The sequence below is a fragment of the Poromitra crassiceps genome, assembly GCF_964638095.1.
Source record: "Poromitra crassiceps genome assembly, chromosome: 7".
NCBI classification, from domain to species: Eukaryota; Metazoa; Chordata; class Actinopteri; order Beryciformes; family Melamphaidae; genus Poromitra; species Poromitra crassiceps.
In genome coordinates this window covers 24464489-24488396 of record NC_139628.1, presented here as the reverse complement: position 1 = coordinate 24488396, position 23908 = coordinate 24464489, and the positions used below count along the sequence as shown (strand labels likewise).

General features: G+C 41.3%; 1 protein-coding gene across 1 annotated transcript in view; it reads left to right on the top strand.

Moving 5' to 3' along the window:
* Positions 1–23908, top strand: part of LOC310779477 (uncharacterized protein) — a gene marked incomplete at its 5' end in the record, with an annotated part of 33747 nt that overhangs the window by 8044 nt on the left and 1795 nt on the right. The window contains 10 exons of the mRNA XM_083640009.1: positions 4585–4761; positions 8627–8942; positions 9059–9162; positions 9485–9599; positions 14085–14148; positions 15712–15894; positions 17735–17870; positions 19515–19624; positions 22582–22814; positions 23139–23263. Of these exons, the coding sequence (XP_083496135.1) occupies positions 4585–4761; positions 8627–8942; positions 9059–9162; positions 9485–9599; positions 14085–14148; positions 15712–15894; positions 17735–17870; positions 19515–19624; positions 22582–22814; positions 23139–23263 (1563 nt within the window). The remainder of the gene's footprint in view (positions 1–4584; positions 4762–8626; positions 8943–9058; positions 9163–9484; positions 9600–14084; positions 14149–15711; positions 15895–17734; positions 17871–19514; positions 19625–22581; positions 22815–23138; positions 23264–23908) is intronic.

The window sequence follows — 23908 nt, the reverse complement described above, 5'->3', positions numbered from 1 at the left end:
CTCGCTTTTTGTCGATGATGTCATCACAGAGTGCCAGCTGTCACTTGGATTCTCCGGCCAATTCTATTTTCTTACTTTTTCAAGTCACATCACTGTCAGTTTTTTAGATCTGGGTCGTTTTTAACTATATATTTTGAGGTCTGGATCTTATCAGTTAACGTTAGTTATGTTAGCGAAAGAGACCTCGCTCACGTCCTGTATCCACTGCACTCCATTGGAAAGACTGTTAACTCATTGAGTGCCAATGACGACAATCGTCGTCAATTCAAATAGTAACGTAGAGTGCCAATGACGACGATTGTCGTCAATTGCGTTTTTTGACGGTGGGACGTGGATCAAAGCCTGATACATCTCCTCTAAAAGTATGGGGGATTTTGAAGGTGTAGAAGCTATTTTATGGACCCATTAGGTGGCGACAGTGCTCTCCGGATTAGAGAAAGATGAGAAAAAAGAGTAGAAGAAGCCGTGTGGGGAAACGGAAATGCTGTAACGTTAGCTGTGCCTGTGAACAGCAGCCAATCTGCTGCCACAATTGAGCCCCTCCGTCTCCGCTGCGATAGCCCATCCACATGATTAGTTGCCAGAAAAGGAGCACGACACCAGCGTCTTTCTGAAAAGCCAAATCATTCTCAGTTGGAAGCGATGGGAGCCGGCGAACAAAAACGGCGGAACGATGTGAAAATAGAGCTGGGTGTAGCGCACTTTGAAACGTGCAGAGCAAACGTGCAGCAGAGAGCCACCAGAGATATCAATAAACTTTTTTTTGCTGATGATAGAAGAGAGTCTCATCGTTCTTTGGGCGTGTTCGGTGTTTACATAGTAATATCACACAATATTCTGTGGGCCTCGAGAAATCACTGAAAACGCTCTGAAAGGGCTGGCACTGGGAGCATCCGTTTTCCAAAAGTGGCTGGCACTCAATGAGTTAACAACGTTTAACGTATTTTAAGACAGTGGTTAAAATTTTCATGTTAAGAACCCCTTAACACAAATTAGACCACAGACCCCCATTTGATAAAGATTTTGTCCCAGGGCCCCGCCGCATCTGATAAGATTTTTGCTTTTAGATGTTTAATGAAGTGTATTCAAGTCATGATCAAAAGAGTCATGCATTCTGTCACTCTGTTACTTATGGATGGAACTAGCCCCGTTTCTCCTCTTTCCGTGTAGACTATGCTTATTTTACGGGTTAAAGCCCAGCCGTCACAGTGCTCAACAGCGCCACTCTGGTCGAAAGCACGGTAAAAAATAATATCACCAGCACAGACTTCGGATGAAAAGAGGCATTTATGAGCAGCGTCGAGCTTTCTAATCCCGACGTCGAGAAGCTATGAACCCTTCTTCTCAAGTATGTGGCTTTGAAATGTTTCTGTGACACTTGTAAATACGTCCGTATCTCTGATTTAGACAGCTTGGGAGCCAGAGTCGCAGGCAAGTCTATATAGAGAAGCAAAGTGGAACGTCACTTCCTGCTTCAGCGATGTACCAGAGATTTTCATCCGCCATTTATTTTCCCATACACATTCCGTAAAATGCTTATAAAAATAGTTTTACTTGTTCAAGCCAAACGGTTCAGATATATTTAGAAACAGGAGAGTTGGCATAACATTTCCCTCTGACCAAAACGTAAAAAAATGCGGGTTTAAAGAAGACAATATTTTTTCAATGTTTTTTTTGGGGGCGGTCAGAGTGAAATGTTCTATTGTTGCAGGGATGCTCAACTTGCTTTGCACGTGGGCCACTTTCGTGAAATGATAGAAGGCCAGGGGCCAGTTAATAAACAATCAATATACATTTTTCTGTAGAGGATTGTAGGTTTTTGGGGTGTCAGCCGGAGTTTAGTCTGACAATGTTGTGCACACCGGATAGTTAGTTAGGTTAAGTACATACATAAGTGCCTGGGTAGCGAGCAGACGGCGGTATTTGACAATTTAGCAGCTAAATCATAGATTATTTAAAGATATTCCATATTCCAGACTGAAATGCTATAACAGAAGTGGAGTATTGGCCAGAATGACATAAACATTTGGACACTTATTCAGCGGGTATCTTGCATGTTGCGTTCAGGTGCACCGTAAAAAAAAAAAAAAATGCAATTCCATCGAAGTTGAGTATCACTGTTCTATTGTCTCTCCCGATTCTAAATATAGCTGAACCGTTTGGTTTGACCAAGTAACCATTTTTTATAAGCATTTTACGAAATGTAGGCCTATATGGGAAAATAAATTGCGGAAGAAAATCTCTGGTACAGTGCTGAAGCAGGAAGTGACGTTCACTTTGCCTCTCTATGCGGAGATGGGACTCTTGTAGGGTAGCATTTACCCTGCTAGCCGGGCGCTTCTTGCTCATACTGAGCGTATTGCATCAAGGATTTTTTTTATAGGCCTATCAACTCCCACGGAGGAGTTTGCAGTTGAGGGGGGTGGGGCACGCAGGGCACCATACAACACCGACCCAGACAGCAGGCTAGATGGACAGATTGGCAAAACACAAGCTAGAATATCTGATGCCCACCAGCAGTAAATCAAGACCAGCAAGAAGGCCAGCGCTGCTGGTTGCAGCTAAAAAATATTATTTTGCCATCAAAATTCCTTTGTTTTCACTCTTTTATTGAAGGAAATTATTGTTATTATTATTATTAGGGGTTCAAGCCCTGAAGGGGCTGAAACCCTATTGTTTTTCTGCCGGTTTATTATTCTTGTTGTCGTTGTTGTTGTTTTCCATCTGCCCCAACGCAAATTCCTGTGAGTTGGTAAATGGTAGAGACCTGCAGTGGGTTGCACCAGCTGTGCGTAAGTTGAAACGTAAGCTAGTTTGAACGTAAAGTCTCACTAAGTCAGAGTTTACGCACTACTAAAAATATTTGGGTTGCACCAAGTGAAATAGTTATAGTTACAACGTAGGCCTAAGTTAGAACTTAGATTTTACACCTACCTCTTACTAGGTGTAAAGTCCTCCGTAAAATAGCAGTTGGCACGGATTGCAACTTGGCACCGTGGCGCATCGTTGTTTTGCGCCCGCAACGCACTCTCCGTGATCAATTATTACACCCTTTGATATTTATGACTCACGCTTTTGTTTCCCCACAAGCTGTAGCACTGCATACAAATTAAAATAACCGCAACAATTTAGCGAGGCAGGATGGTGGTAAATTAGCCTACAATACTGATGGGCTCACAGATAAACGTTAGCAGTAATATGAACCTAAATGAACGTTACTCAATAACGTTCTCATTTGGTTAGTGTTGATGAAATATGAAAGCACTAATTTGCGGTGGGCAACATGTCCCGACTGTTTTCATTCCACTTAATTAAACAACGGTAAATAAACACCGTTTCCACCGTGCTTTTCACTGATTGGCTACAGGAAGTGAAAACGTCATTTTCCGCGACACTATTTTGGTTAGTATGGACTTTAGGGTCTACTAGTTAAGATGTATCTTACGTCTCCGTGGTGCAACTAAACAAAGACACAACCTTAGTGTCAAACTAACTAGTTTGAACGTAGCAGTTAGTGTGGACTTTACACCCCAACTTAAGAGAGAACTTACGTTCAGCTGGTGCAACAGGCTGCTGACATTTGGCCCAATGACAGATATTGGTGGCAGGTAGCTGCTCAAGAAAGATTTTTCGAATCGGCCTGAAGGTGGCGCTATAATTGAAGGTTTTACGTTAAAGGCCATAACTTCCACGCCGTTGGTCCGATTTTCAAACTTTTTTTTTCCAGATGTTCAGGTGAACCTGCTCTACAAGTTTGCCATAAGGACCCTCAATGTCCGCCTGGAAAGTTTTTGAGATATTTGGAAAAGTTTGGAAAACACATTTTTTGCATCTCCTAGACCGTTGGACCGATTTGCACCAGAATCTCCAGGAAGCATCTTTGGAGCAAGCTCTACAACCGTGCTTTTTGCATTTTTGAAAATCTACTTTAGTTTCAGAGATATTGATCGTTAAAGTTGAGAGAGGGCGTGGCCTCACAGCTAAATTGTCATAACTTCATGACCGATTAAGGAATCTTCACGAAACTTGCAGGAGGTCTTCGGAGACCATCCTAGACCATGTGTGTCAAATTTTGTGCAATTCGACCAAAAGGGGGCGCCATAAACGCCAGAAATGTGCGTGGCTTAACATAAAAAAGGCTGTAACTCCACACCTGTTTGTCCAATGATCGCGAAACTTGTCAGATATATCAAGGAGGATGTCCTAGTCAGAATCAGAAGCTTTGTCATCTGCGCAAGGCTTGAACCCCGCCCATCGCCGCTTGCGGCTATATTTATTATTATTATTATTGTCACTACATCAGAAAATATTAGCTTCAGAGTCAGTGATGTGCTTGAAATGCTTTATTTCACAAAAGGCTCATTATCTCAGCTTCTAATTTGAAACGTATGTTTTTGCTGAAATCAACCTATCTTCTCCGGCTGATAACTAAAGAACGGAAAATGATATCAATAAACCTTTTTTTGCTGATGATAGAAGAGAGTCTCATCGTTCTTTGGGCGTGTTCGGTGTTTACATAGTAATATCACACAATATTCTGTGGGCCTCGAGAAATCACTGAAAACTCTCTGACTCCTCGATCAGGCCGCGCGTGAAGGCAGCCTGCTGCATTGGTGTGATCTTCAACCATGTAGCCAGTGACACAAGTCTCGGCCGTCTGAGGATGTTGGATGGCATGAAGGCTGTGGTGGCTGTGGTCTTCGAACCACTAACCCCCGCCCCCCTTTTCCCGCGAGAAAGATCAGCTCTCAAGTTCTCGTGGCAATTATGTTTTCCCCTCCCCCCTGTAACTCCAACAGGAATGGTTATGTTAGGCTAGGGGCCCAAAGCAGAGAAAGTTGAAGTTTAGAACATTCTTGTAGGAATGATTAATTTAGCAGAGATATTTTTTTGGAAGATAATAAAATTGTGAAGGTGAATTCTTTGCCACATGGCTTGCTGCTGCTTCTTTTTTAAACCAAACATTGAAACCTAAGCCCAAAGTGATGGAACCAGAGAATGGCACAAAATGAACCAATTTATCATGGCTCCCCAATGAGTGCCAGTTACCCCCTGTTGCCGAAAAAGCTGATGTGCCGTTATACCCCTAGATCACCACGTATTGCAAAAATATTTTGCATGTGTTGTTTTTCCATGGATGGTAACACTTTTAGCACCCAGACAGATCAATATTCTGAAAATGTGTATTTTGATGCACCCTAATATACTGTATATATATATATATATATATATATATATATATATATATATTTAGGGATGCACCGATCGATCGGCACGTGACCGGAAATGGCAGATTTTCAGCTGATCTGCCTTGACCGGTGACCGGCGCCGGTCGGTCCACATAGCCGATTCTGTGCGGCGATTCTCGGCTTTCCCCTTTTTTTGTTTGGTCAATTACCTGCAGCTGCACGATACACGCATTCACGTGACGTGCGCACACCCCAAGCAGCCAAAAGGAAACACACGCCAGCATGTCCTCCTCATTGTGGACATTTTACGGTTTGTCACACATGCAAGTTGAAAATAAGCTGCGGAGCGGCAGGGTACGTTGCCGAGTCCCGCAGCTGGAGTCCACTCCAGTCTGAGCGGCTCGCTTCACCTCACCGGCCCCTCTCTCTCCCCGGCCACAGCGCAAAACAGTCGGCTTGGCGAAGTGAAGGTACTATGTGGAGCCCTGTGTCCAGTATATGGTTGCATTCCCCGACCAGCTGCAGTCCACATCACCGCTGCCTGCTGCAGATCAGCTGCTGCTGCTATCTGTCAGTCACGTTGTAACGTGGATACAGGAGAGCAGGGATAGCGGAACGCATCTGAACTTGGGGGGGCCGGGGGGCGTGTCGGGGGGGCGTGTCCCCCCGTCGGGGGGGGGCGCGTCCCCCCGAATCTCGGCAGCGGCAAAGAAAATTTTATGTTTTTTGGACTTTTATCCATATTTAGAAGAATATTTAATTTTAAATTAACATTAGGATTATACTGTTGTGATGTCATTATTCAGTATCTTCTCCTTTTCTATTATTAGTATTAGTATTAATATTAAATACTGAGTATCTCATGAAAAACTATTAATATTGCATCTTTTGTGTTTAGCTCCGTCTCACAGCAGGCCCGGCTCCAGAACCAAATTACAGAGGGGGCCTGCCCCTAGCTTGGGGGGGCCAAGGGGGGTCCGGGGGGATTCTCCCCCGGAAGAAGATTTTGTACATTTTAAAGTAAAATTCGTCAAACTGGTGCATTTGAGAGCAAAAGGAAGAGGCTAAATCTATGAGGAACTACACACATCTCTAATGTGTTGTGACTTTACAAATAGGCCTAAACAATTAATATTAAATGTATTTACACATTGTGCACAAATTGCATTCATTGTGACAAATTTACAATAGTTAATTAATATCCAGCCAGAATCATTGCAAATGGAGGTTCAAAGTAACAGTTAGCAATAGCATTCAGTTAATCAATGCCTAATGACAGCCAGATTCAGTTTTAAACTTTAAAACAGAAAAACGGAAAAACGTTTTTAGCACACACAAAAAAAAAAAAAAAAAATTGAATGGGGGGGCCAGTTTAGGGAATGGGGGGCCCGGCCCGGTCAGGCCCCCCTCCAACGCCGGGCCTGTCTCACAGCATTGTAACATTGTAGTGCAGCCAGAAAGGAAAACTACTGTAAACATTTGAACCACATTTCTTGTTTAGAACCTATAGCTAGCAACATCGCCATCTCCTGAAAAACATTAATATTGCACCTTTCTTGTGGCTACATCACAGCATCTACTGAAAAACATTTATAGTGGATCTGACTTGTTTAGTTCACTTTAGATTCACATCACATCTGAAAAACAACCAGTCGAGTGTAATAAGTAAATGAGGTTTAATTGTAAAAAAAAAAAAAAAAAAAAAAATCTAAAAAAAAAAAAATTTTTTTTTTTTTTTTGGGAACTGAAAAGTACCCGGGCCGCGGCCCGGGTGGCCCGGGCGGTTCCGCGATCCCTGCAGGAGAGGACTATTTGTTTCATATTGCGAATAGAACGACGAACATAATAATAAAACGCATCGGACCAGTGTGCAAGGTTTTCTGTGCGAGATGATTTTTTTTCCGGATGGCAGATTTAAAAAAAATTACTCTGTGTGAAAACTACGATATTCAAACTGAGTCAACTCAAACTCATTTCCTCATCTATTCAAGAACAGCCAACTCCACAACTGTAGAGTGGGCATGGCTTCAAAGGTCTGGGCTCCAGACCTATAGGCTATAAACTCCTAACATTTTGATGTTTATTTATTTTATTTTATTAGTTTATTTGGCAGGGACATATACAAAAAAAAACATTAAACCCCATAGGGGAAGAGATGCTTTGTAACAGATTTAGCCAGGCTACTTTCCATCTGGAGCCCCTGTTCTGTTGCACCTTTTTTCTTTTGGAAAAGTAAATGCATGATAGCTGTGGGATATACTGGAATTAATTGTTTTATAATCATTGTATTACACAAAAAAGAAAAGCTCTGTCCAGTAACCTGGAACACTTTTATTTTGAGATGTTTTTGAGTGAGATCGTCCTACCTCATGCAAATGATAAGAAATGTGACATGAATCTTAATTTTCTATTAAAGCAAAGTAAAAAAAAATAACTTAAAAAAATAACCCGTCAATTATTGTTCTTAGAAAGAAAATCGGAATCGGCCAAAATCGGTATCGGCAAGTCAGACTATTAAAAAATCGGATAGGGGATCCCCCCTCCTTCCCCGTGGGGGATCCTACAGGAGTCAAGACTCGTTGGTGGCGGACTGGGGAGGTGGGTGGGGCAAAACAACGCTTCAGAGGACGGCTTCAGGGGAGATGGACTGCCATGAAGCCAGCTGCTGCTATGATCGGCCAGAGAGCGAGAGGTGACGTAGAACCCTTGCTATATATACTAGGATGAACTGACATCATATCTGACGTCATTGCGGATGTCATACTTGGACTTGACTGACCACAACATAGCTGACGTCATACTAGAACTTGACTGACGTCGCGGGGTGATCAGGTTATGCATGTGTGGCCTTCTGCTTGACAGCCCTAATATATATATATTATATATATATAATATAAATATATTATATATATATAAAGTTTTACAAAGTTTTTACAAAGTTTTTATATATATATATATATATATATATATATATATTAGGGCTGTCAATCGATTAAAATAATTATATAAATATTTTATATATATATATTAGGGCTGCACGATTTATCGTATTTTCATCGTCATCGCGATATGAAAATGCGCGATGAACACATCGCAAAAGTCACGTGTTATCGCAAAAAACGTGATCTTCTCAATTTTAAGCTGAACTTGCCATTATAAAAATGTTCTTCCTCCTTTTCTGCTCACGGAGGTTTCTTTCTGCTTGCTATCAACGTTACTGCTTCCTGATTTCCCAAACTACGAGTCGGACCAAGGCTCAAACATCACAGAAAGTGCATGCGTTAATCGCGCGTTAAAAAAATAGTGGCGTTAAAAGGAATTTGCGTTAACTTTGACAGCCCTAATATATATATATATATATACATATATATAGTTTATATTGACAAAGGGTAATGTATATAATGGAACTCCTTTATTTATTTTTCTCCTTTCCACAGCAATCCTATTGAAACAGTAGAGAGCAATGAAGCAGACCTTCTGGACAACGTAAGAACACAGCAACAGATGGAAATAGAGGAAGGTGATGATGGAGAAGATCCTGGTGTATCAGGAGCAACCGATGAGGTTAAGGGCCTCACTTCTGCCCAATCTGCAGCTGAGAGTGAAGGGGACACCAGCGACGAGGATGGGAGGAAAGATGACACAGACGAGGCAAGTGACGGAGATGATGACTGGAAACCAAATGACAGTGATGAGGACCTGAAAGAGAGCCAACCTGAACCACGCTCATCAAACAGAACGAGGAAGCGTCACGTCAAATGTTCTCGTTCCACGGCCAAGAGCAGGAAATTGATCCAGTCTTCTTCAAAGACTGTGACTGAGAACAGTAACTCTATTCTCTCCTGTAAAGTTTGCGGATGGCTGTGCAGGAACAGAGGGACTTTGTGGAGACACGTCTGGAGTCACGTGGACGATCCAGGATGTCTGTGTGGGGTCTGCGGAGAACATTTGGAATCTGCAGACGCATTGAGGGGTCATCTTAAAAGTCACCGAACAACAACTCATGACTGTCCTGTTTGTGGAAAGTGTTTTGTGTCCATTTGTGGCCTCAACCGCCATGCTGCTTCACATCCAGGAGAGAGAAGATATAAATGCAAACTTTGCCATGAAGCATTTCCTCGAGTGTCTGAGTTGAACAAACACTGGTTGATCCATGCGGTGAATAAAGCACACAAATGTGATGTGTGCCACAAAGCGTTTCGTTTTCAGTCACAGCTCACAATTCACCGCAGGCTCCACACTGGTGAGAAGGTGTTCTGCTGTGATGTGTGTGGTAAATCTCTCTGTGACCTTAGATCTTTATCGCGCCACATGGCGGTCCACACGGGGGAAAAGCGCTACAGCTGTCAGGTTTGTGAGAAGCGCTTCAAACTTCCTGGACGACTTAAAAATCATGAGAAGATTCACACGGTCAGAGAGAGACCATACCTCTGCGACGTGTGCTGCAAAACATTCTGTACCAATGCTGCATTAAATCAACACAAGAGATCACACAGCAGTGAGAAGCCGTACCGTTGCAGAGTATGCAGCAAGGACTTTGTACAAAAAGGAAATCTGGCGATTCATATGAGGAGCCACACCGGGGAGGCGCCATACAGCTGCACATTATGTGGCCGGTCCTTTAAACATAAGTCTCAACTCACAGTTCATCTGCGCATCCATTCAGGCCAAAAGCCGTTCGTCTGTACCATTTGTGGGAAAGCATCCTCTAAACGGGAGCACCTAACTATCCACATGAGGACCCACAGCGGAGAGAGACCATACCAGTGCACTCTCTGTGACAAAGCCTTTACTCAGAGCCACTGCCTCAAAACACACATGAAGAGTCACGAGGTGGGAGAAAAGACATCATCAGATGGATCCTGAAATGCTAAAAGAACATTTTCTGTAAATTATTTTTCCCTTCACTTCTGTCGATCTGATGGGGTGTGGGGGGTCAAAAGTTGATCAGGAATGCAAACTCGGCGCATCCCGCTTTTTTCATCTCAATTTTGGTCATTTATCTGATTCGTCCAGATCCGAGGGGATTTTTTCGGAATGGGGGAAGGGGGGGGGGGGTTATGGGTGACCGGCGAATGTAGGATTACACCATCGGTCATGATTGTATCATTTCATTATAGTTGATAGTTTAATCATAGATGGTTTTGTTTTTTGTTTTATTTTAAGTATGTGTACTAAAGTTACAATTTAAACATGCTCCAGACAAAATGGTTTGCTGCTAGATCTTTTTAGTGCCCGTATTGAAAGAGTATCACTGTACCTTACGCCACTTAAACTGTGTTGTGCTGATCACTGCCCTGTGTTTCATGGCAATCCACATATAAGAATGTCCTATGGGCTGTCAGCTTATGGCATCATCAAAAATGTCCAAAATAAAGCAAATTTTTTAGACTCTTGGTTTAACATGGCAGATGGCAAGGTACTCCAGAAACAGTGGCAGTGGCACGGCTTAAACACTGAGGTGTGACCCAAGTGGAACAGAGTTTGTTCCGTCTCAGCCGTGATCTAGAACAGTCATTTTGGGGGGTTGGTTGACTTACCCAGGTTGATAATTGACTGGTATTTAACTCGATATGTCTGATTCAAAGGTTGTCACTGAGGCTCTTGCGACAAGATGAGAGTGAACGATTGACAATATATCCATGTCTATCGCTATTGTGTATTCTCATCTGATTGTAACCAGGAACATAATGTAAATTATCGTTCAAAAACGATTCTTAAATGCAACAGCAGAACTTGGGTTCTCATCGTATAAACTGCTCAGTACATGAAAAATGTTTGATGCTTTCAATAAAAATCGGAGTAATACACTGAAGAAATATATTTGTTTTGTTTGGGGGGAATCCAAGGACAAGGAAATCTGTCATCCAGAATAGCAATATAAATAGTTTTTGTTATAACAATGCAATAACTGAAATCCAAACAAACTGACAATATAAGGTCAACTAACTGTCAGTATGTACAGATTTACAATACTACAATGCTAACTAGACAACCCTGACACCGGGGTACGCATAGTGGGACACTTCAGACATCAACTAAGGTTTGAGCTGTGTGAGAACGTTCAGTGTGGAAACATCCATAGAGTTGTTTTCACAAGAAAACAATGTTTTGGAATAACTGCAGGTGTCTCGCTGCAGAGGGCAGAGAGGTTCTTGGTGCTTCCTAATTTGTTGCAGGTGCAAGTCTGTGTGCATGGCGTGTGTGAGAGTGACATACCTTCCATGTCATGTTAAGTATAATTATTATTTTGTACAGGACTTCCGAAACGGGTAATGAATATATATATATTTTTAAATACGATTATTTTTTGGGCATTTCGCCTTTATTTTTTTTATATAGGACAGTAGGCAGACAGGAAAGGTGGGGAGAGAGAGGGGATCACATGCAGCAAAGGGCCGCGCGTCGGACTCGAACCCGGGTCGGCTGCGCAAAGGACCGAGCCTTCGTGGCACGCGTGTCACCAGGTGAGCCACCGGGACGCGCCAGGTAATGTTTACAGTATCAGTAAACCTCGTGAAATTAAAGTAATGAAATATAAAGCTGATAGGACAACTTTAAGTATGTATAAAGATACAATTGGGAGTGCTGCATTGGGTCAAGGAGACATCAATATAAAATGGCAGAGTAAAAATCAGGTGCTCTTCCAGGATGGGGCATACATAGATATAAGATAAAAAAAGAGGTAGCTGTCCAGTGTGGTTGCAGGAAGTTCCCCAGGTGTTGAATGGAGCAGAAGAAGACATCCGAGGCACTCTGAATAATATTAAAAATCCTTTATTCTAAACGGGGATACAACGCGTTTCGACTCAAAGAGTCTTCATCAGGGTAATGGGAACAATCACATACTGTACAGGTGCTGTATTTAAAGCCCACTGGGGTCATGTGGTGGAGTCACATGGGAGTGATGTAACAACCCCTTTAAAGGAGACACCAGACGATATGATCCCACATAGTCAACATAGGAGATAGAAGGAGATTTAAAAATAATGGAAAAGGTGTCTTTCCCAATCTAACCAGAAGAGGTCACATAATAACAAGGTCACACTTTTCATAATAAAAACAATGGCATTGAGTTACCAAAAAATGCATGGATCAAATGACAACACAGTGGATTGAGTCATGAATGTGTGATTCTATTGATCAAAGAGAGGGCACAACATAGTTTAAATCACAGTAGAGTTAAGGCCTATTTTAGGGACAGCACAGTTAAGGCATCATAGTTTAAGGCACAGCACAGTTAAGGCAGAGAGATTTGGAAAAGTAAATTAATAATAATAATAATAATGATAATATATACACATATCAGACACATACATACACATATATACACATACACACACATATACACATATATACACATATATATATATATATATATATACTGTATATATATATATATATATATATATATATATATATATATATATATATATATATATATATATATATGTATATATACATACATACATATACATGGATACATGCACATACATCACTTTAGAGGAACGGTGAGAAATCATTATCCTCATTCAGGCCAGGGAAGATGGTGGCTCTGAGGGTATTTATCCAAAATGTCTCACGTTTGAGCAAGTGTTTCAGTCTGTCACCTCCTCTCACGTTTTTGGGGATGACCTCAAGGACCATGACCCTCAGAGTGTCAGGACTGGTGTGGCCTGCAGTTTTGTAGTGTTGAGCCATAGGGTAGAGGGGGTTGTTGGTCCGAATTGCGTACTTGTGTTCCGCCAATCTCTCCCTCAGCTTGCGCTTGGTACGGCCGACGTAGAAGGTCCCGCATTCACATTCAAGTCTGTAGACCACAAATGTAGTGTTACAATTTGCAAAGCTCCGACATTGAAAAGTCCTGTGGCTGAAGATGTCCACAAAAGTTTTATCCTGATGGAATCCAGGTGGTGGGTTTGGGGCCCGGTTGGTGACACTAAAGTGAGGGCATGACAGTAATGCCTCCAACTACAATATGTAAATATATTTCAGGATGTTGTGCACCACTGGGAACACTCCCTTTGGATCTTAAATAAACTTGCCCCCGGTGCGGGGTAAGTTGTGCCTTTGGAGATAATACGTTGGGGTAAATTGTGCCATTGATTACTGAAGTAAAACAGAACATTTTCATCTCATATACTGTAATGCTATATCAAAGCAAGACAAAATAAAGATAACACTAAAGTCCAGTGTACTATAACAGGGTTACACAAGGCTAAACGGTAGCAGCAGTTGACCTACATATTTAACATTTTCAGAAATAAAAATGATGTTCAAAATGAACAAAATCAACTATCACAGAGCTAGGCTACACTTGCCAATACTGCAATATTCTTCAACAAGGTCTATTTAAACATTTAAGAACAAAATGCAATAAAGTTTCACTAAATCAACTGCAACTGCACTGGCACAACTTAACCCAGGCCTTTTGGCACAAATCACCCCATCCCCACCATTTTAACAAACTTGTAGCATATAGCTGGTTTGGAGCTAACATCATGCTAACAGTATAGCCTCATATTGTAGCTTACTAAAACACTAACACATGTGTGAAATGTTTTCAAGCTTGTCTATAATTGTTCAGACACAACAATCAATAAACCTTGATCATAAAAAAATTACTTTGAGAGGCAAAAAACAGTTTTTTTAACTTAAATGTGCTTAGCTCTTGTGCCATCTGCCTCCCTTCTTTGCAGAGTGAGTAAAATGGATGCCTCTTCAAAAATGTGTCTCACATGACCAATTTCTTCTATGGTTTTCTAGATACAAGGGGTGGCACAACTTCCCCCCTGGCACAACTCACCCCACTCTCCCCTACAGCAACATGGCCTACGACATCAGACACATCATCACAAAAAACTGGGACATTCTATTGAGTGACCCCTCCCTCAGCACAGCCTTTCCAGAGCCTCCAGCCTTCGCTTTCAGAAGGGCACCAACACTGAGAGACAGCCTGGTGAGGAGTCACCAACCGGGCCCCAAACCCACCACCTGGATTCCATCAGGATAAAACTTTTGTGGACATCTTCAGCCACAGGACTTTTCAATGTCGGAGCTTTGCAAATTGTAACACTACATTTGTGGTCTACAGACTTGAATGTGAATGCGGGACCTTCTACGTCGGCCGTACCAAGCGCAAGCTGAGGGAGAGATTGGCGGAACACAAGTACGCAATTCGGACCAACAACCCCCTAATAGAATCACACATTCATGACTCAATCCACTGTGTTGTCATTTGATCCATGCATTTTTTGGTAACTCAATGCCATTGTTTTTATTATGAAAAGTGTGACCTTGTTATTATGTGACCTCTTCTGGTTAGATTGGGAAAGACACCTTTTCCATTATTTTTAAATCTCCTTCTATCTCCTATGTTGACTATGTGGGATCATATCGTCTGGTGTCTCCTTTAAAGGGGTTGTTACATCACTCCCATGTGACTCCACCACATGACCCCTCAGTGGGCTTTAAATACAGCACCTGTATGTGATTGTTCCCATTACCCTGATGAAGACTCTTTGAGTCGAAACGCGTTGTATCCCCGTTTAGAATAAAGGATTTTTAATATTATTCAGAGTGCCTCGGATGTCTTTCTTTGCTCCATTCAACACCTGGGGAACTTCCTGCAACCACACTGGACAGCTACCTCTTTTTTTATCTTATAACTTTAAGTATGTTTTTGAGCTGTTAGAGATGCTGCAGTGTCCTGGACACCAAACAGAAAATTGATAATAATAATCATATAATAGTAGTAGCCTAGTAGTAGTAGTAGTAGGCCTAGTAGTAAAGAAAGCTTGCAGTGCACAACTTTGTGGATTATTTACTGAAACCACCCACATCTAATCTTATCCACAGCAAGTCAAGTTATCACATTTCATACCAAATGTAAATGTTGAGTTGAGCTTTAATAATAACTAAATATATAAATGCAGTCCATTTACCATTTATCCATAAATTATGGATTTATCCATTTATATTAAATTATTTTCCCAATAATTTAAGGTTGTAGCCTACTTCATGTGCTATTTTAAGAAAATATCTATGATATCGATGTATTATATTGTAATTACTGTATTCGTTTTATTATAAATCATAATTAAAACATTCACCTGATCATTTTCACCCAAAGCACAACGCTGCCAGAAGGATGTAAATTCGTTCACATTTGGGATTGTGAATTTGTGGAACAATGCCGCCCCCGTCTGGCGGAGTCAGGCTACAATATCAAAGCAAGCGACTGCCACGCCTACTTAGGAGACTGGTCAGCCAATAACGTTTCATACCGTTGACAGACAGCGCTGCACCCGCTTCCGTCTATGTTTCTAGTCGGACGGCATTTTTGCATGCACACTGACCTGCTCCCATCATCTTGTTAGCACATCCATGGTTTTTGTTAGTAGAAAAAATACTGTCTGTCGAAACGAATCGCAAAATACTTTTCAGTGATGCTTCACACATGATGCAGGAGAAGAGTGCGGACTGTGGGACACGTGTGAGAGTTTCATTAACATGTCTAAAGCTGAGATACTGAGAGGAATCGTCACCGAGAGACTGGCAGCAGCAGCCCAGGAAATCTTAGCGGTTGTAGAAAGAACAGTAGCCGGTTACGAGGAGGAGGCTTCGGGCTTGAAGCAGGAGATCGAGCGGCAGAGGAGACAGCTGGAGGTCCTCCTGCAGCCTCGGGTTAAAGGAGAGAGAGCAGGTTGGTGACAGTTTGACAAACAACATACATTTATCGGTTTATTATCCTGTAGCCTCAAGTAACGTGTTGTGCTTACAGCTGTATATGGAGAATATCTCCATGATCGCACAGAATTCTGTTAAAAATAGTTCTAATGCGGGGTCAGCTCACTGTCCCCCCCAGATCTATATGGCACATAATGGGAACAAGGGTCCAATGTTGCCCAGACCTAAATGTGTTCTTGCAGGGTTTCTTTCTATCTATATATCTATCTATCTATCTATCTATCTATCTATCTATCTATCTATCTATCTATCTATCTATCTCTATCTATGCTATTTTATTTTCTTCATCTTGGTACAAACATGTGACTATTGTTAAATACAAATCATAACACGGCCTAAATCCTGCCTATAGGCAACTGTATATTGTCATTCTTCTCCAGTAGAATGTAGCCTTTGCCTTGTTTGTTAACATGGGAATGTACAGTAATTGGAACCACATTACGCACAAACATAATCACAGATATTGACTTGGCTCAGAAAATCATCAGAATGAGTCTTTATATGTGGACATGTTGAGGTCCATGTTGAGTATATATAGCTCAGCTTCAACTTTCAAAATTAAATTCTTATTGACGAATATGCTCATGCAAAAATGAATTTAACGTTAGTTTTTTACAGAATAGTATATTCACAAAAACGGAAACAACATAAACAACTGGCTAGTGCCTATTTAAAGGTCATTTAACCTAAAAAAAAATATTTGTCCCTTTTACATATAATGGTGCATTTTATTTAACCTACATTTTCTCTTTAAAAAAACACTGCAGCAGCCCTTTAGAAATAATCACTTTTTGTTATTGTTACTATGAGCTGCTGCAGTCTTGTTGTTGGAGAAGCGTTTTCTTTTTTTATAACAATGTTTCCTCTCATCTGATCTAATACCCCTAACAGTTAGACTTTCTCGTAGTAGAAATTCCATGAGCATCTATTTCGATGCCGTAATTTTTACAACTCAAAACAAGTTATGCTTTTCAGACATTCTTACCTTCGAGTAACCAAGCGTTATCATGGGTGCTTGGGGGGTAAAACTCAACCATGTAAATTCAAGAAGAAACTAAATTACAATTCTTTTGTTTTCTCAGACAGTTTGTATAAGGAGACATTTTTGAGGCTTTTTGTGAAAAATCCATCACACTCTCAGTAAGTGAAACAGGGTAGAGAGGTGGGACATAGCATGTGGAGGAGTTTGATTTGACCATTCGGAAGTGGGCGTGTCTGGGATTAGGGACCTTGAGTTGACCTTGGCCAATCCTGGCGCTTGAATGCTGCGTATGGCGTGTTCTGCCCCCGAATCGAGTGGGATCCAGCGTGTTCTGCTCCCAATTGAGTGGGTGATCTGTGTCCCTCGGGAGCAGCTCAAGAGAGCAGTCTGCACTAGTCACTCACTCTGCACCGCAAAATAATGTATTTTACCAGACTAATCTAATGTAAATACAATGCTGTGGACTACCTACTTGCTGGCTGGCTCACTGTGCGAGCTCCAGAGCAGAGGACCCGACAGCTGGCTGCCTCCGTGCGGACTGCCGCTTCCAAGGCGATGAAGAGTGCTGGCTACCCGCCTTGAAATGTCCGATGAGGCGCAGTAAATAACGAATGAATTAAATAACAAAATAATGAATGTGAGTTTAAGGAGCCAGTTACATGTCGTTTGCATTCTACATTAAATGAAGACATTACCGTTCGTTTTCTTTTGTATGTTACAGCTTAAGCTTGACTTAAGTCAAGATAAAGCCACTGGCACTGTAGATTGGAAAATAAATACAAACGAGTGAATAAAACACGCTATTGTTGCCCAGGTGTGGAGGACTCTGGGACACGTGGCTTCCTCTGCGGCGATGAGGAAGACCAGGGTGAGGATGAAGATCAGCCAGCGCAGAGCCCCAGTCAGCGCCGGAAGGATCTGAAGGACCTGGATCATCAAACACCGTCAAGGTTCAAACACAAACCTCAGAATATTATCACTTAAGTATTACTATAAGAATGAGACTAGAGCCCGACCGATATGGGATTTTTGAAACCGATACCGATACCGATTTTAGGGAATAAAAAATTACCGATACCGATAATATCGGCCGATATTTTTATTTTATTTTATTTTTGTTTTTATCATCAAATGTTTATCCCCCATTAGTGCTAATCCCCCATTAGTGCTAATTTTTTATTTATTTATCCTGGTTGCTGCTCCACCCTCTGCCGATCTGGGGAGAGCCGAAAACTGGCTCCATGCTTCCACATGGGCAGTTAGCCAGCCGCTTCTTTTCACCTGACAGGGGAAGCTTCACCGGTAGGACATAGCACGTGGGAGGATCACGATATTCCAACGAGTTCCCCTCCCTCCGAACAGGCGCCCTTAACGACCAGAGGAGGCACCACATCAGCAACCCTCAAATATCAAACACTTGACAAAGATATGATTGAGTTGACATGAATTGAAATATGTGATGTAGGCAGGATATTTTACAGCTTATTAATAAACTCAATGCAATGAAACAGTAAACTTAACTGGGAATTTAATAATTATAAATAACTAGAAATACAAAAACACAATAGAACAAATAGTTAAGAAAAAATATCAAATATACACAACATGCTGTCCATGCTGTCTATAACTTATATATATATATATATATATATATATATATATATATATATATATATATATATATATATATATATATATAAAAAAAAAAAAAAAAAAAAATCGGACGATATTTTTTTTTTTTTTAACCGATACCGATATATCGATAATCGCCAATATCGGCCGATAATATCGGCGGGCCGATAATATCGGTCGGGCTCTAAATGAGACGGTAGTTTTTTTAGTTACTGTATGTCGTTTTTAGAGGCAATCTTAGAAAAAAAAAATCCTCTTTTCATTGCAGTATAAAAAATGCACTTTGTTTTTTCTGTTCAACTCTTAATTGGATTCATAGTAATATTTGATAAGAGAAACTGCACCATCTGTTTTAATATAACCTATATAGATAGATAGATAGATAGATAGATAGATAGATAGATAGATAGATAGATAGATAGATATAGATACATGTATTAATAAATGCATAAAAATGTATATGTATAGTGATGGATAGTTGTGTCTTTCAATCACAATTAATTTCAATGTACACTCCTAGAGAACTACCGGTAGGGATGGGTATTGGGTGGGTATCACCACTGATTTCCCGATTCAATACGATACAATATCGATATTTCAGTTACAATACCAATTTTTGCTTGGATATGAAAGAGATTCTCAAAGAACTAATGCTGTAAATTGTACAAGGAACCCTCTGACCTGGTGCATTTCTTTAAATATTACTGTTGACAGATGTTTACGAGATCTTGTTGCGCTAAGAACCAAACCGTGAAAGTCAAACAGGTTAAAGCTTCAAGCATTCACAAGGAAAGACGATATTAAAAGATCGATATTGGGATTTATGAATTGTTCCTTCAAATGAGTATGGTTCGATACGACGATTCGATATTGATTTTTTTTTTTTTTTTTTACTACCAGCCAATCAGAACTACTCTAGTGTAGATATTAACTATGCTGCCAATCTCCCAATTTTCTCCCAGAGATCAGTCTGAGAGGAGGAAAGCCGGGGGACCTCGGACCAGAGGAACGCAGTACCATCTCAGGCTCTGCATGCTGGAGGACTCCCAGACGGATGTGCTGTCAAACGCGGGTACATTTCAAGAATTTAATTCCAAATTTAGATGCCCAATAAGGACAGGATAAATGAGTGAGTCAAGCATATTACAGAACCATTTTTATTTATTTTGATCTTTTTAATAATTTTCTAGATAATATTGTAGATGGAGATGATATACTCTTGATACAGTGGTTTTCAACCTTTTTACACCAAGTACCACCCCACGTCCCACCAGTGGTACCCGTACCGCGGGTTGAGAACCACTGCTCTAATACAATACAATAGAATAAAATAGAATCATCGTATAATGACATGTTCTTATGGGCACAGCCCTACATGGGATAGGGATACATCTTTATATTTTTGGACCCAAACTGGTGTGCTTTGTTTCCAGCCAGAGCCACTCAACTGCATGCTTTTTTCAGCTGCTGCAGACGCTGTCGTTGTAGCCTGTCATCACTGCTGACGGCCAATCATAACGAGTGTACTATAACGAGTGCCTGTCATCACTGCTGACGGCCAATCATAACGAGTGTACCCGCCAAGTGAACTACCATATTTCCTCTAACATTGGCCTGGGTCTTTATTTTCCTTTCCTCAACTGCAGAGGTTCCCTCTATTGGAAGCAGGCTGATATTACAGATTATTTCTCATAATTATTTCTAATTCCCTCTGTTTTATCAATTTTTGCTCGTATTTTAGTGCGAAGCCTCCTTGTTTTCTTGTATTATTATTATTATTATTATTATTATTATTATTATTATTATTATTATTATTATGCGCAGTTGCCAGCCGCTTTTCTTTCTTTTCACCTGACAGTGGGGAGCTTCACTGGCAGGACGTAGCACGTGGGAGGATCACATAGCCTCCTTGTTTTCTGATATGCTTCTGTTAGGGTTCGTTAGGTAGCCGTTTGTTTTCTTACTGCAATGCATTACCAATAATCGAGATACTTCAAATGTAGATACTGCCATCTTGTGGCACTTGCACATTACTACAAACTACACTTACATTTGTATAAGAGCCAGAAAGAGTTTACTGTCTGGTATCCATTGTTGTTTTTTCCTTAGTTTTTTCCCAGGCCACTATTAGAGGAAATACGGTAGTCATTAAAGGCCTCCTCCAGTCAGTTTTTCTACGTTTTACCACTGGTGTTCTATGAAAATGTACATGACAGCACGCTGTATCAACGCACGTCACCAAAGAACTTACATTGATTGATTGATCGATGCTACCCCCACACTGGAAATACCGGATGCAGTTCTGCCACCATGACAGTCTCCCCGCATGTCCAAAACAGTAGTTTAGAAGCCACAACATTTTTAATCAACAACTAGCCAACAGCTATCAAAGCCGGCAGGCTTTATGGAAAGAGAGGGACTCGAACCGGTTAACAGTTATTATCGGCAGCGTTTTGAGCCTGCATGGCCAACACTTAGTTAGCAAACGTAGCTAACTGCTAACAGCTAGCTAACACAAGACATACCTGCACTTCCCAGCCCCGCTCTTCACCATCGGCTACTTTGACCCTTTTCATGCCTCCTGTGAGCCTCAACAAAACGTTTCACCTCACTGTGCCCATAGAGACACTGCGTAACGCGTCATCATTCAGAAACCACACCCAAGACGGGGGAAAACACAAACTCCTGTCCAATCCTGGCGTTCTCCTATGTCACGTGCATGGTTGCGTGTTGCACCAAAAGATCGTATATACGGAAGATGAACACTCCAACTTACTTCTTGACAGCTAGATCCACATTTTTCTTCTCGCCAATTCTCAATGGCTTCCTTGTTTTGCTCAGGAGTACAAAAAAACTTTAACTGGCGATTTTTTACATTTGTTGTCTGCGCAGCCCACCACACAACAGCTTTTAGCTATGTTTAATTCAAGGAATATGACGCTGGCGTGTGGAAGTGAACGGAGCTTTTCCCCCGTGATGGGCGTGGCCTATTGCATGCAGTGTCTCTATAGAGACACTGCATGCGCAGACAACAAATGTAAAAAAAAATCACCAGTTAAAGTTTTTTTGTACTCCCGAGGAAAACAAGGAAGGACGTGTTAACACGTCAAAAAAAAGATTTTTTTTTTTTTGACCGTGGGATGTGCATCTAACCCTTTTACATCTCTTATATAAATATTGGAGCGACCGAACGTGTACAACCCATTCCACCGACCCACTAAGTGGCGACAGTGCTCTCCAGACTAGAGGAAGGCAAGCAAAAGCAGTGTGAGGAAGCCATTCTCATGAAAATGGATTGGCGAAAACGCTTTCGCTTTCGCGCTTGGGAGCTGGCGGTGCGGGATTGCAAATTTGCATAATAGATTACGGGTGGAACACACTTTGAAACACGCAGCATAAATAAGACCAGAATCGCAAAAGCTTCATCAAAGCTCTCAACCCAAACCCCAAGAAACGAGCGAGCCCATCCAGACTTGCCCAGCGGCCGCCAGCAGACAGGAGCAGCAGCAAAGCAGCAGCAGAAACGAGCTTGTGACACGCCCGCTGCAGCCAAGAAGAACACACACGGAGGGAGGAGTTTGAAGGAGAGGGGTGTTTCCTGCTGTTATGGAGGAAATTACTGTTCAAAACTATTGTTTAGATGTCTGACGTCTTACTGATGCCAAAAATGAATGGTTAAAGTGACTGTTCTATCGAATTTCACAAAAAGCTATTTATCTCAGCTTAAATTTTCAGACGCTGAAACCATGCTGTATTCAAGTGCTAATGCCTACATAACTACTAACTCTACAAACTAACTCTTTTAGACAGAGAAAGCACACATTCTATTAGTTCTTTTGAGATATTTTGTGTTCACAAAATCTTAGCAGAAAAGAATCCTCGGGTCTTGAAAGATGAGCCAGAATCCTCAAAAAAACCCTCTGGCAGAAGCTACCTACAGTAAAAAAAAACGGCTGGCAGTGAATGTGTTAACATGGAATGACAATAAAACTGAATTGAACTGAATGATAGTCTTTCTTTCTGTGCCAGTGTTTAAGAAATGCCCCGTGCAGGAGGTGAAGTGTCCCCGAGAGGCAGACTTCCTGGACCTGCTCAGGGCCACATTCCCTCAACTGGCTGGAGGAAACAAACCTTTTGACCTCTTCACATCCGATAGAAGGAAACTACAGCCACTGAAACTGAAGACTCTGACACCAGAGGAGATCCACAGGTCCATCAGGTCCTCTGGAGCAGGGAGGTCAGCCCTCTACATCAGAATGAAGGTAGTTTGTTAGATTTTGTAGTAGCTTGTAAGATCAGACTGTTTTGCATGACTAGCAATGTCTGTACAAGTCTTCATCCACTACACTACTCAGGAGCATTTGGCCAAGTTCATCAACCATTATCTGTCAAATCTAGGTGATCCCATCTGTAAAAGTCTTCTCATTTAGTCAATCAAGGATTATTAGCTCAGTTTCAAAGTTTCAAAATCAGTTTCAAAATTACTGGCTTTTATTTTCATTTTGTGCCGTCAGTCATTTTGTAAAAGTCACTTTCTTCAAATGATGGAGATGTCATTTGGGATCAAAGGTCTTCTTGTCTTCTAGACAGGACAGGAATCCCAGGTCAACCAAGAAGAGCTTCATCCTCTACAGAGGAAAGATGAAGCCACCAAAGACTCTCCATCCACCTCTGCCATGATGACAAGTGATGAAACCAAGCCACACACAAGGTCAGTGAGAGAGATGTGGAATGTGAACTGTTGCTGTAAGGGCTTGGTGTTGATCACATAGCAATACTTAACACAACATGTCTTTGCGTAGAAGCTTTTATTCAAAGTGTAAATCTATAAATCACCAAATCAATCGATTCTTGGGAAAATAGCTGACTATAGACCTTATTTGCTAACCCCGGACAGCGCCATATTGTTGACCTACCTAGCCCAGTTGTTTTACTTGCCTAAACACAACTGTAAGAACCAACCTTTACGACGTAATTCAACGTTTTCATATTCGTATTGCAGTGGCTTTTGCTATCATACAAAGTGTTTAATGGCAATAGACCTTATTCGCTAACCCCGGACAGCGCCATATTGTTGACATACCGGCCTGCAGCTGACAACTATAGTAACAGCCTTATTGTAATTTCTGTTCCATTACAAAATAGCGATAGTGATGACAGCAATAAAAACCCCAGATTTGTTGTTTGTATGCTGCCGTTAATGCCTGTAATAATAAACAAAAGAAAAAACGAGGTGAACAGACTTTGCTGTGAGGAGCTGTCAGAAAATTTCACCTGTCTCCTAACTATCCACACATCTCCTGTGCTGCTGACGTATCCTCCATCTCGCTCCCTTCACGTCTGTGGACGGTAGAGA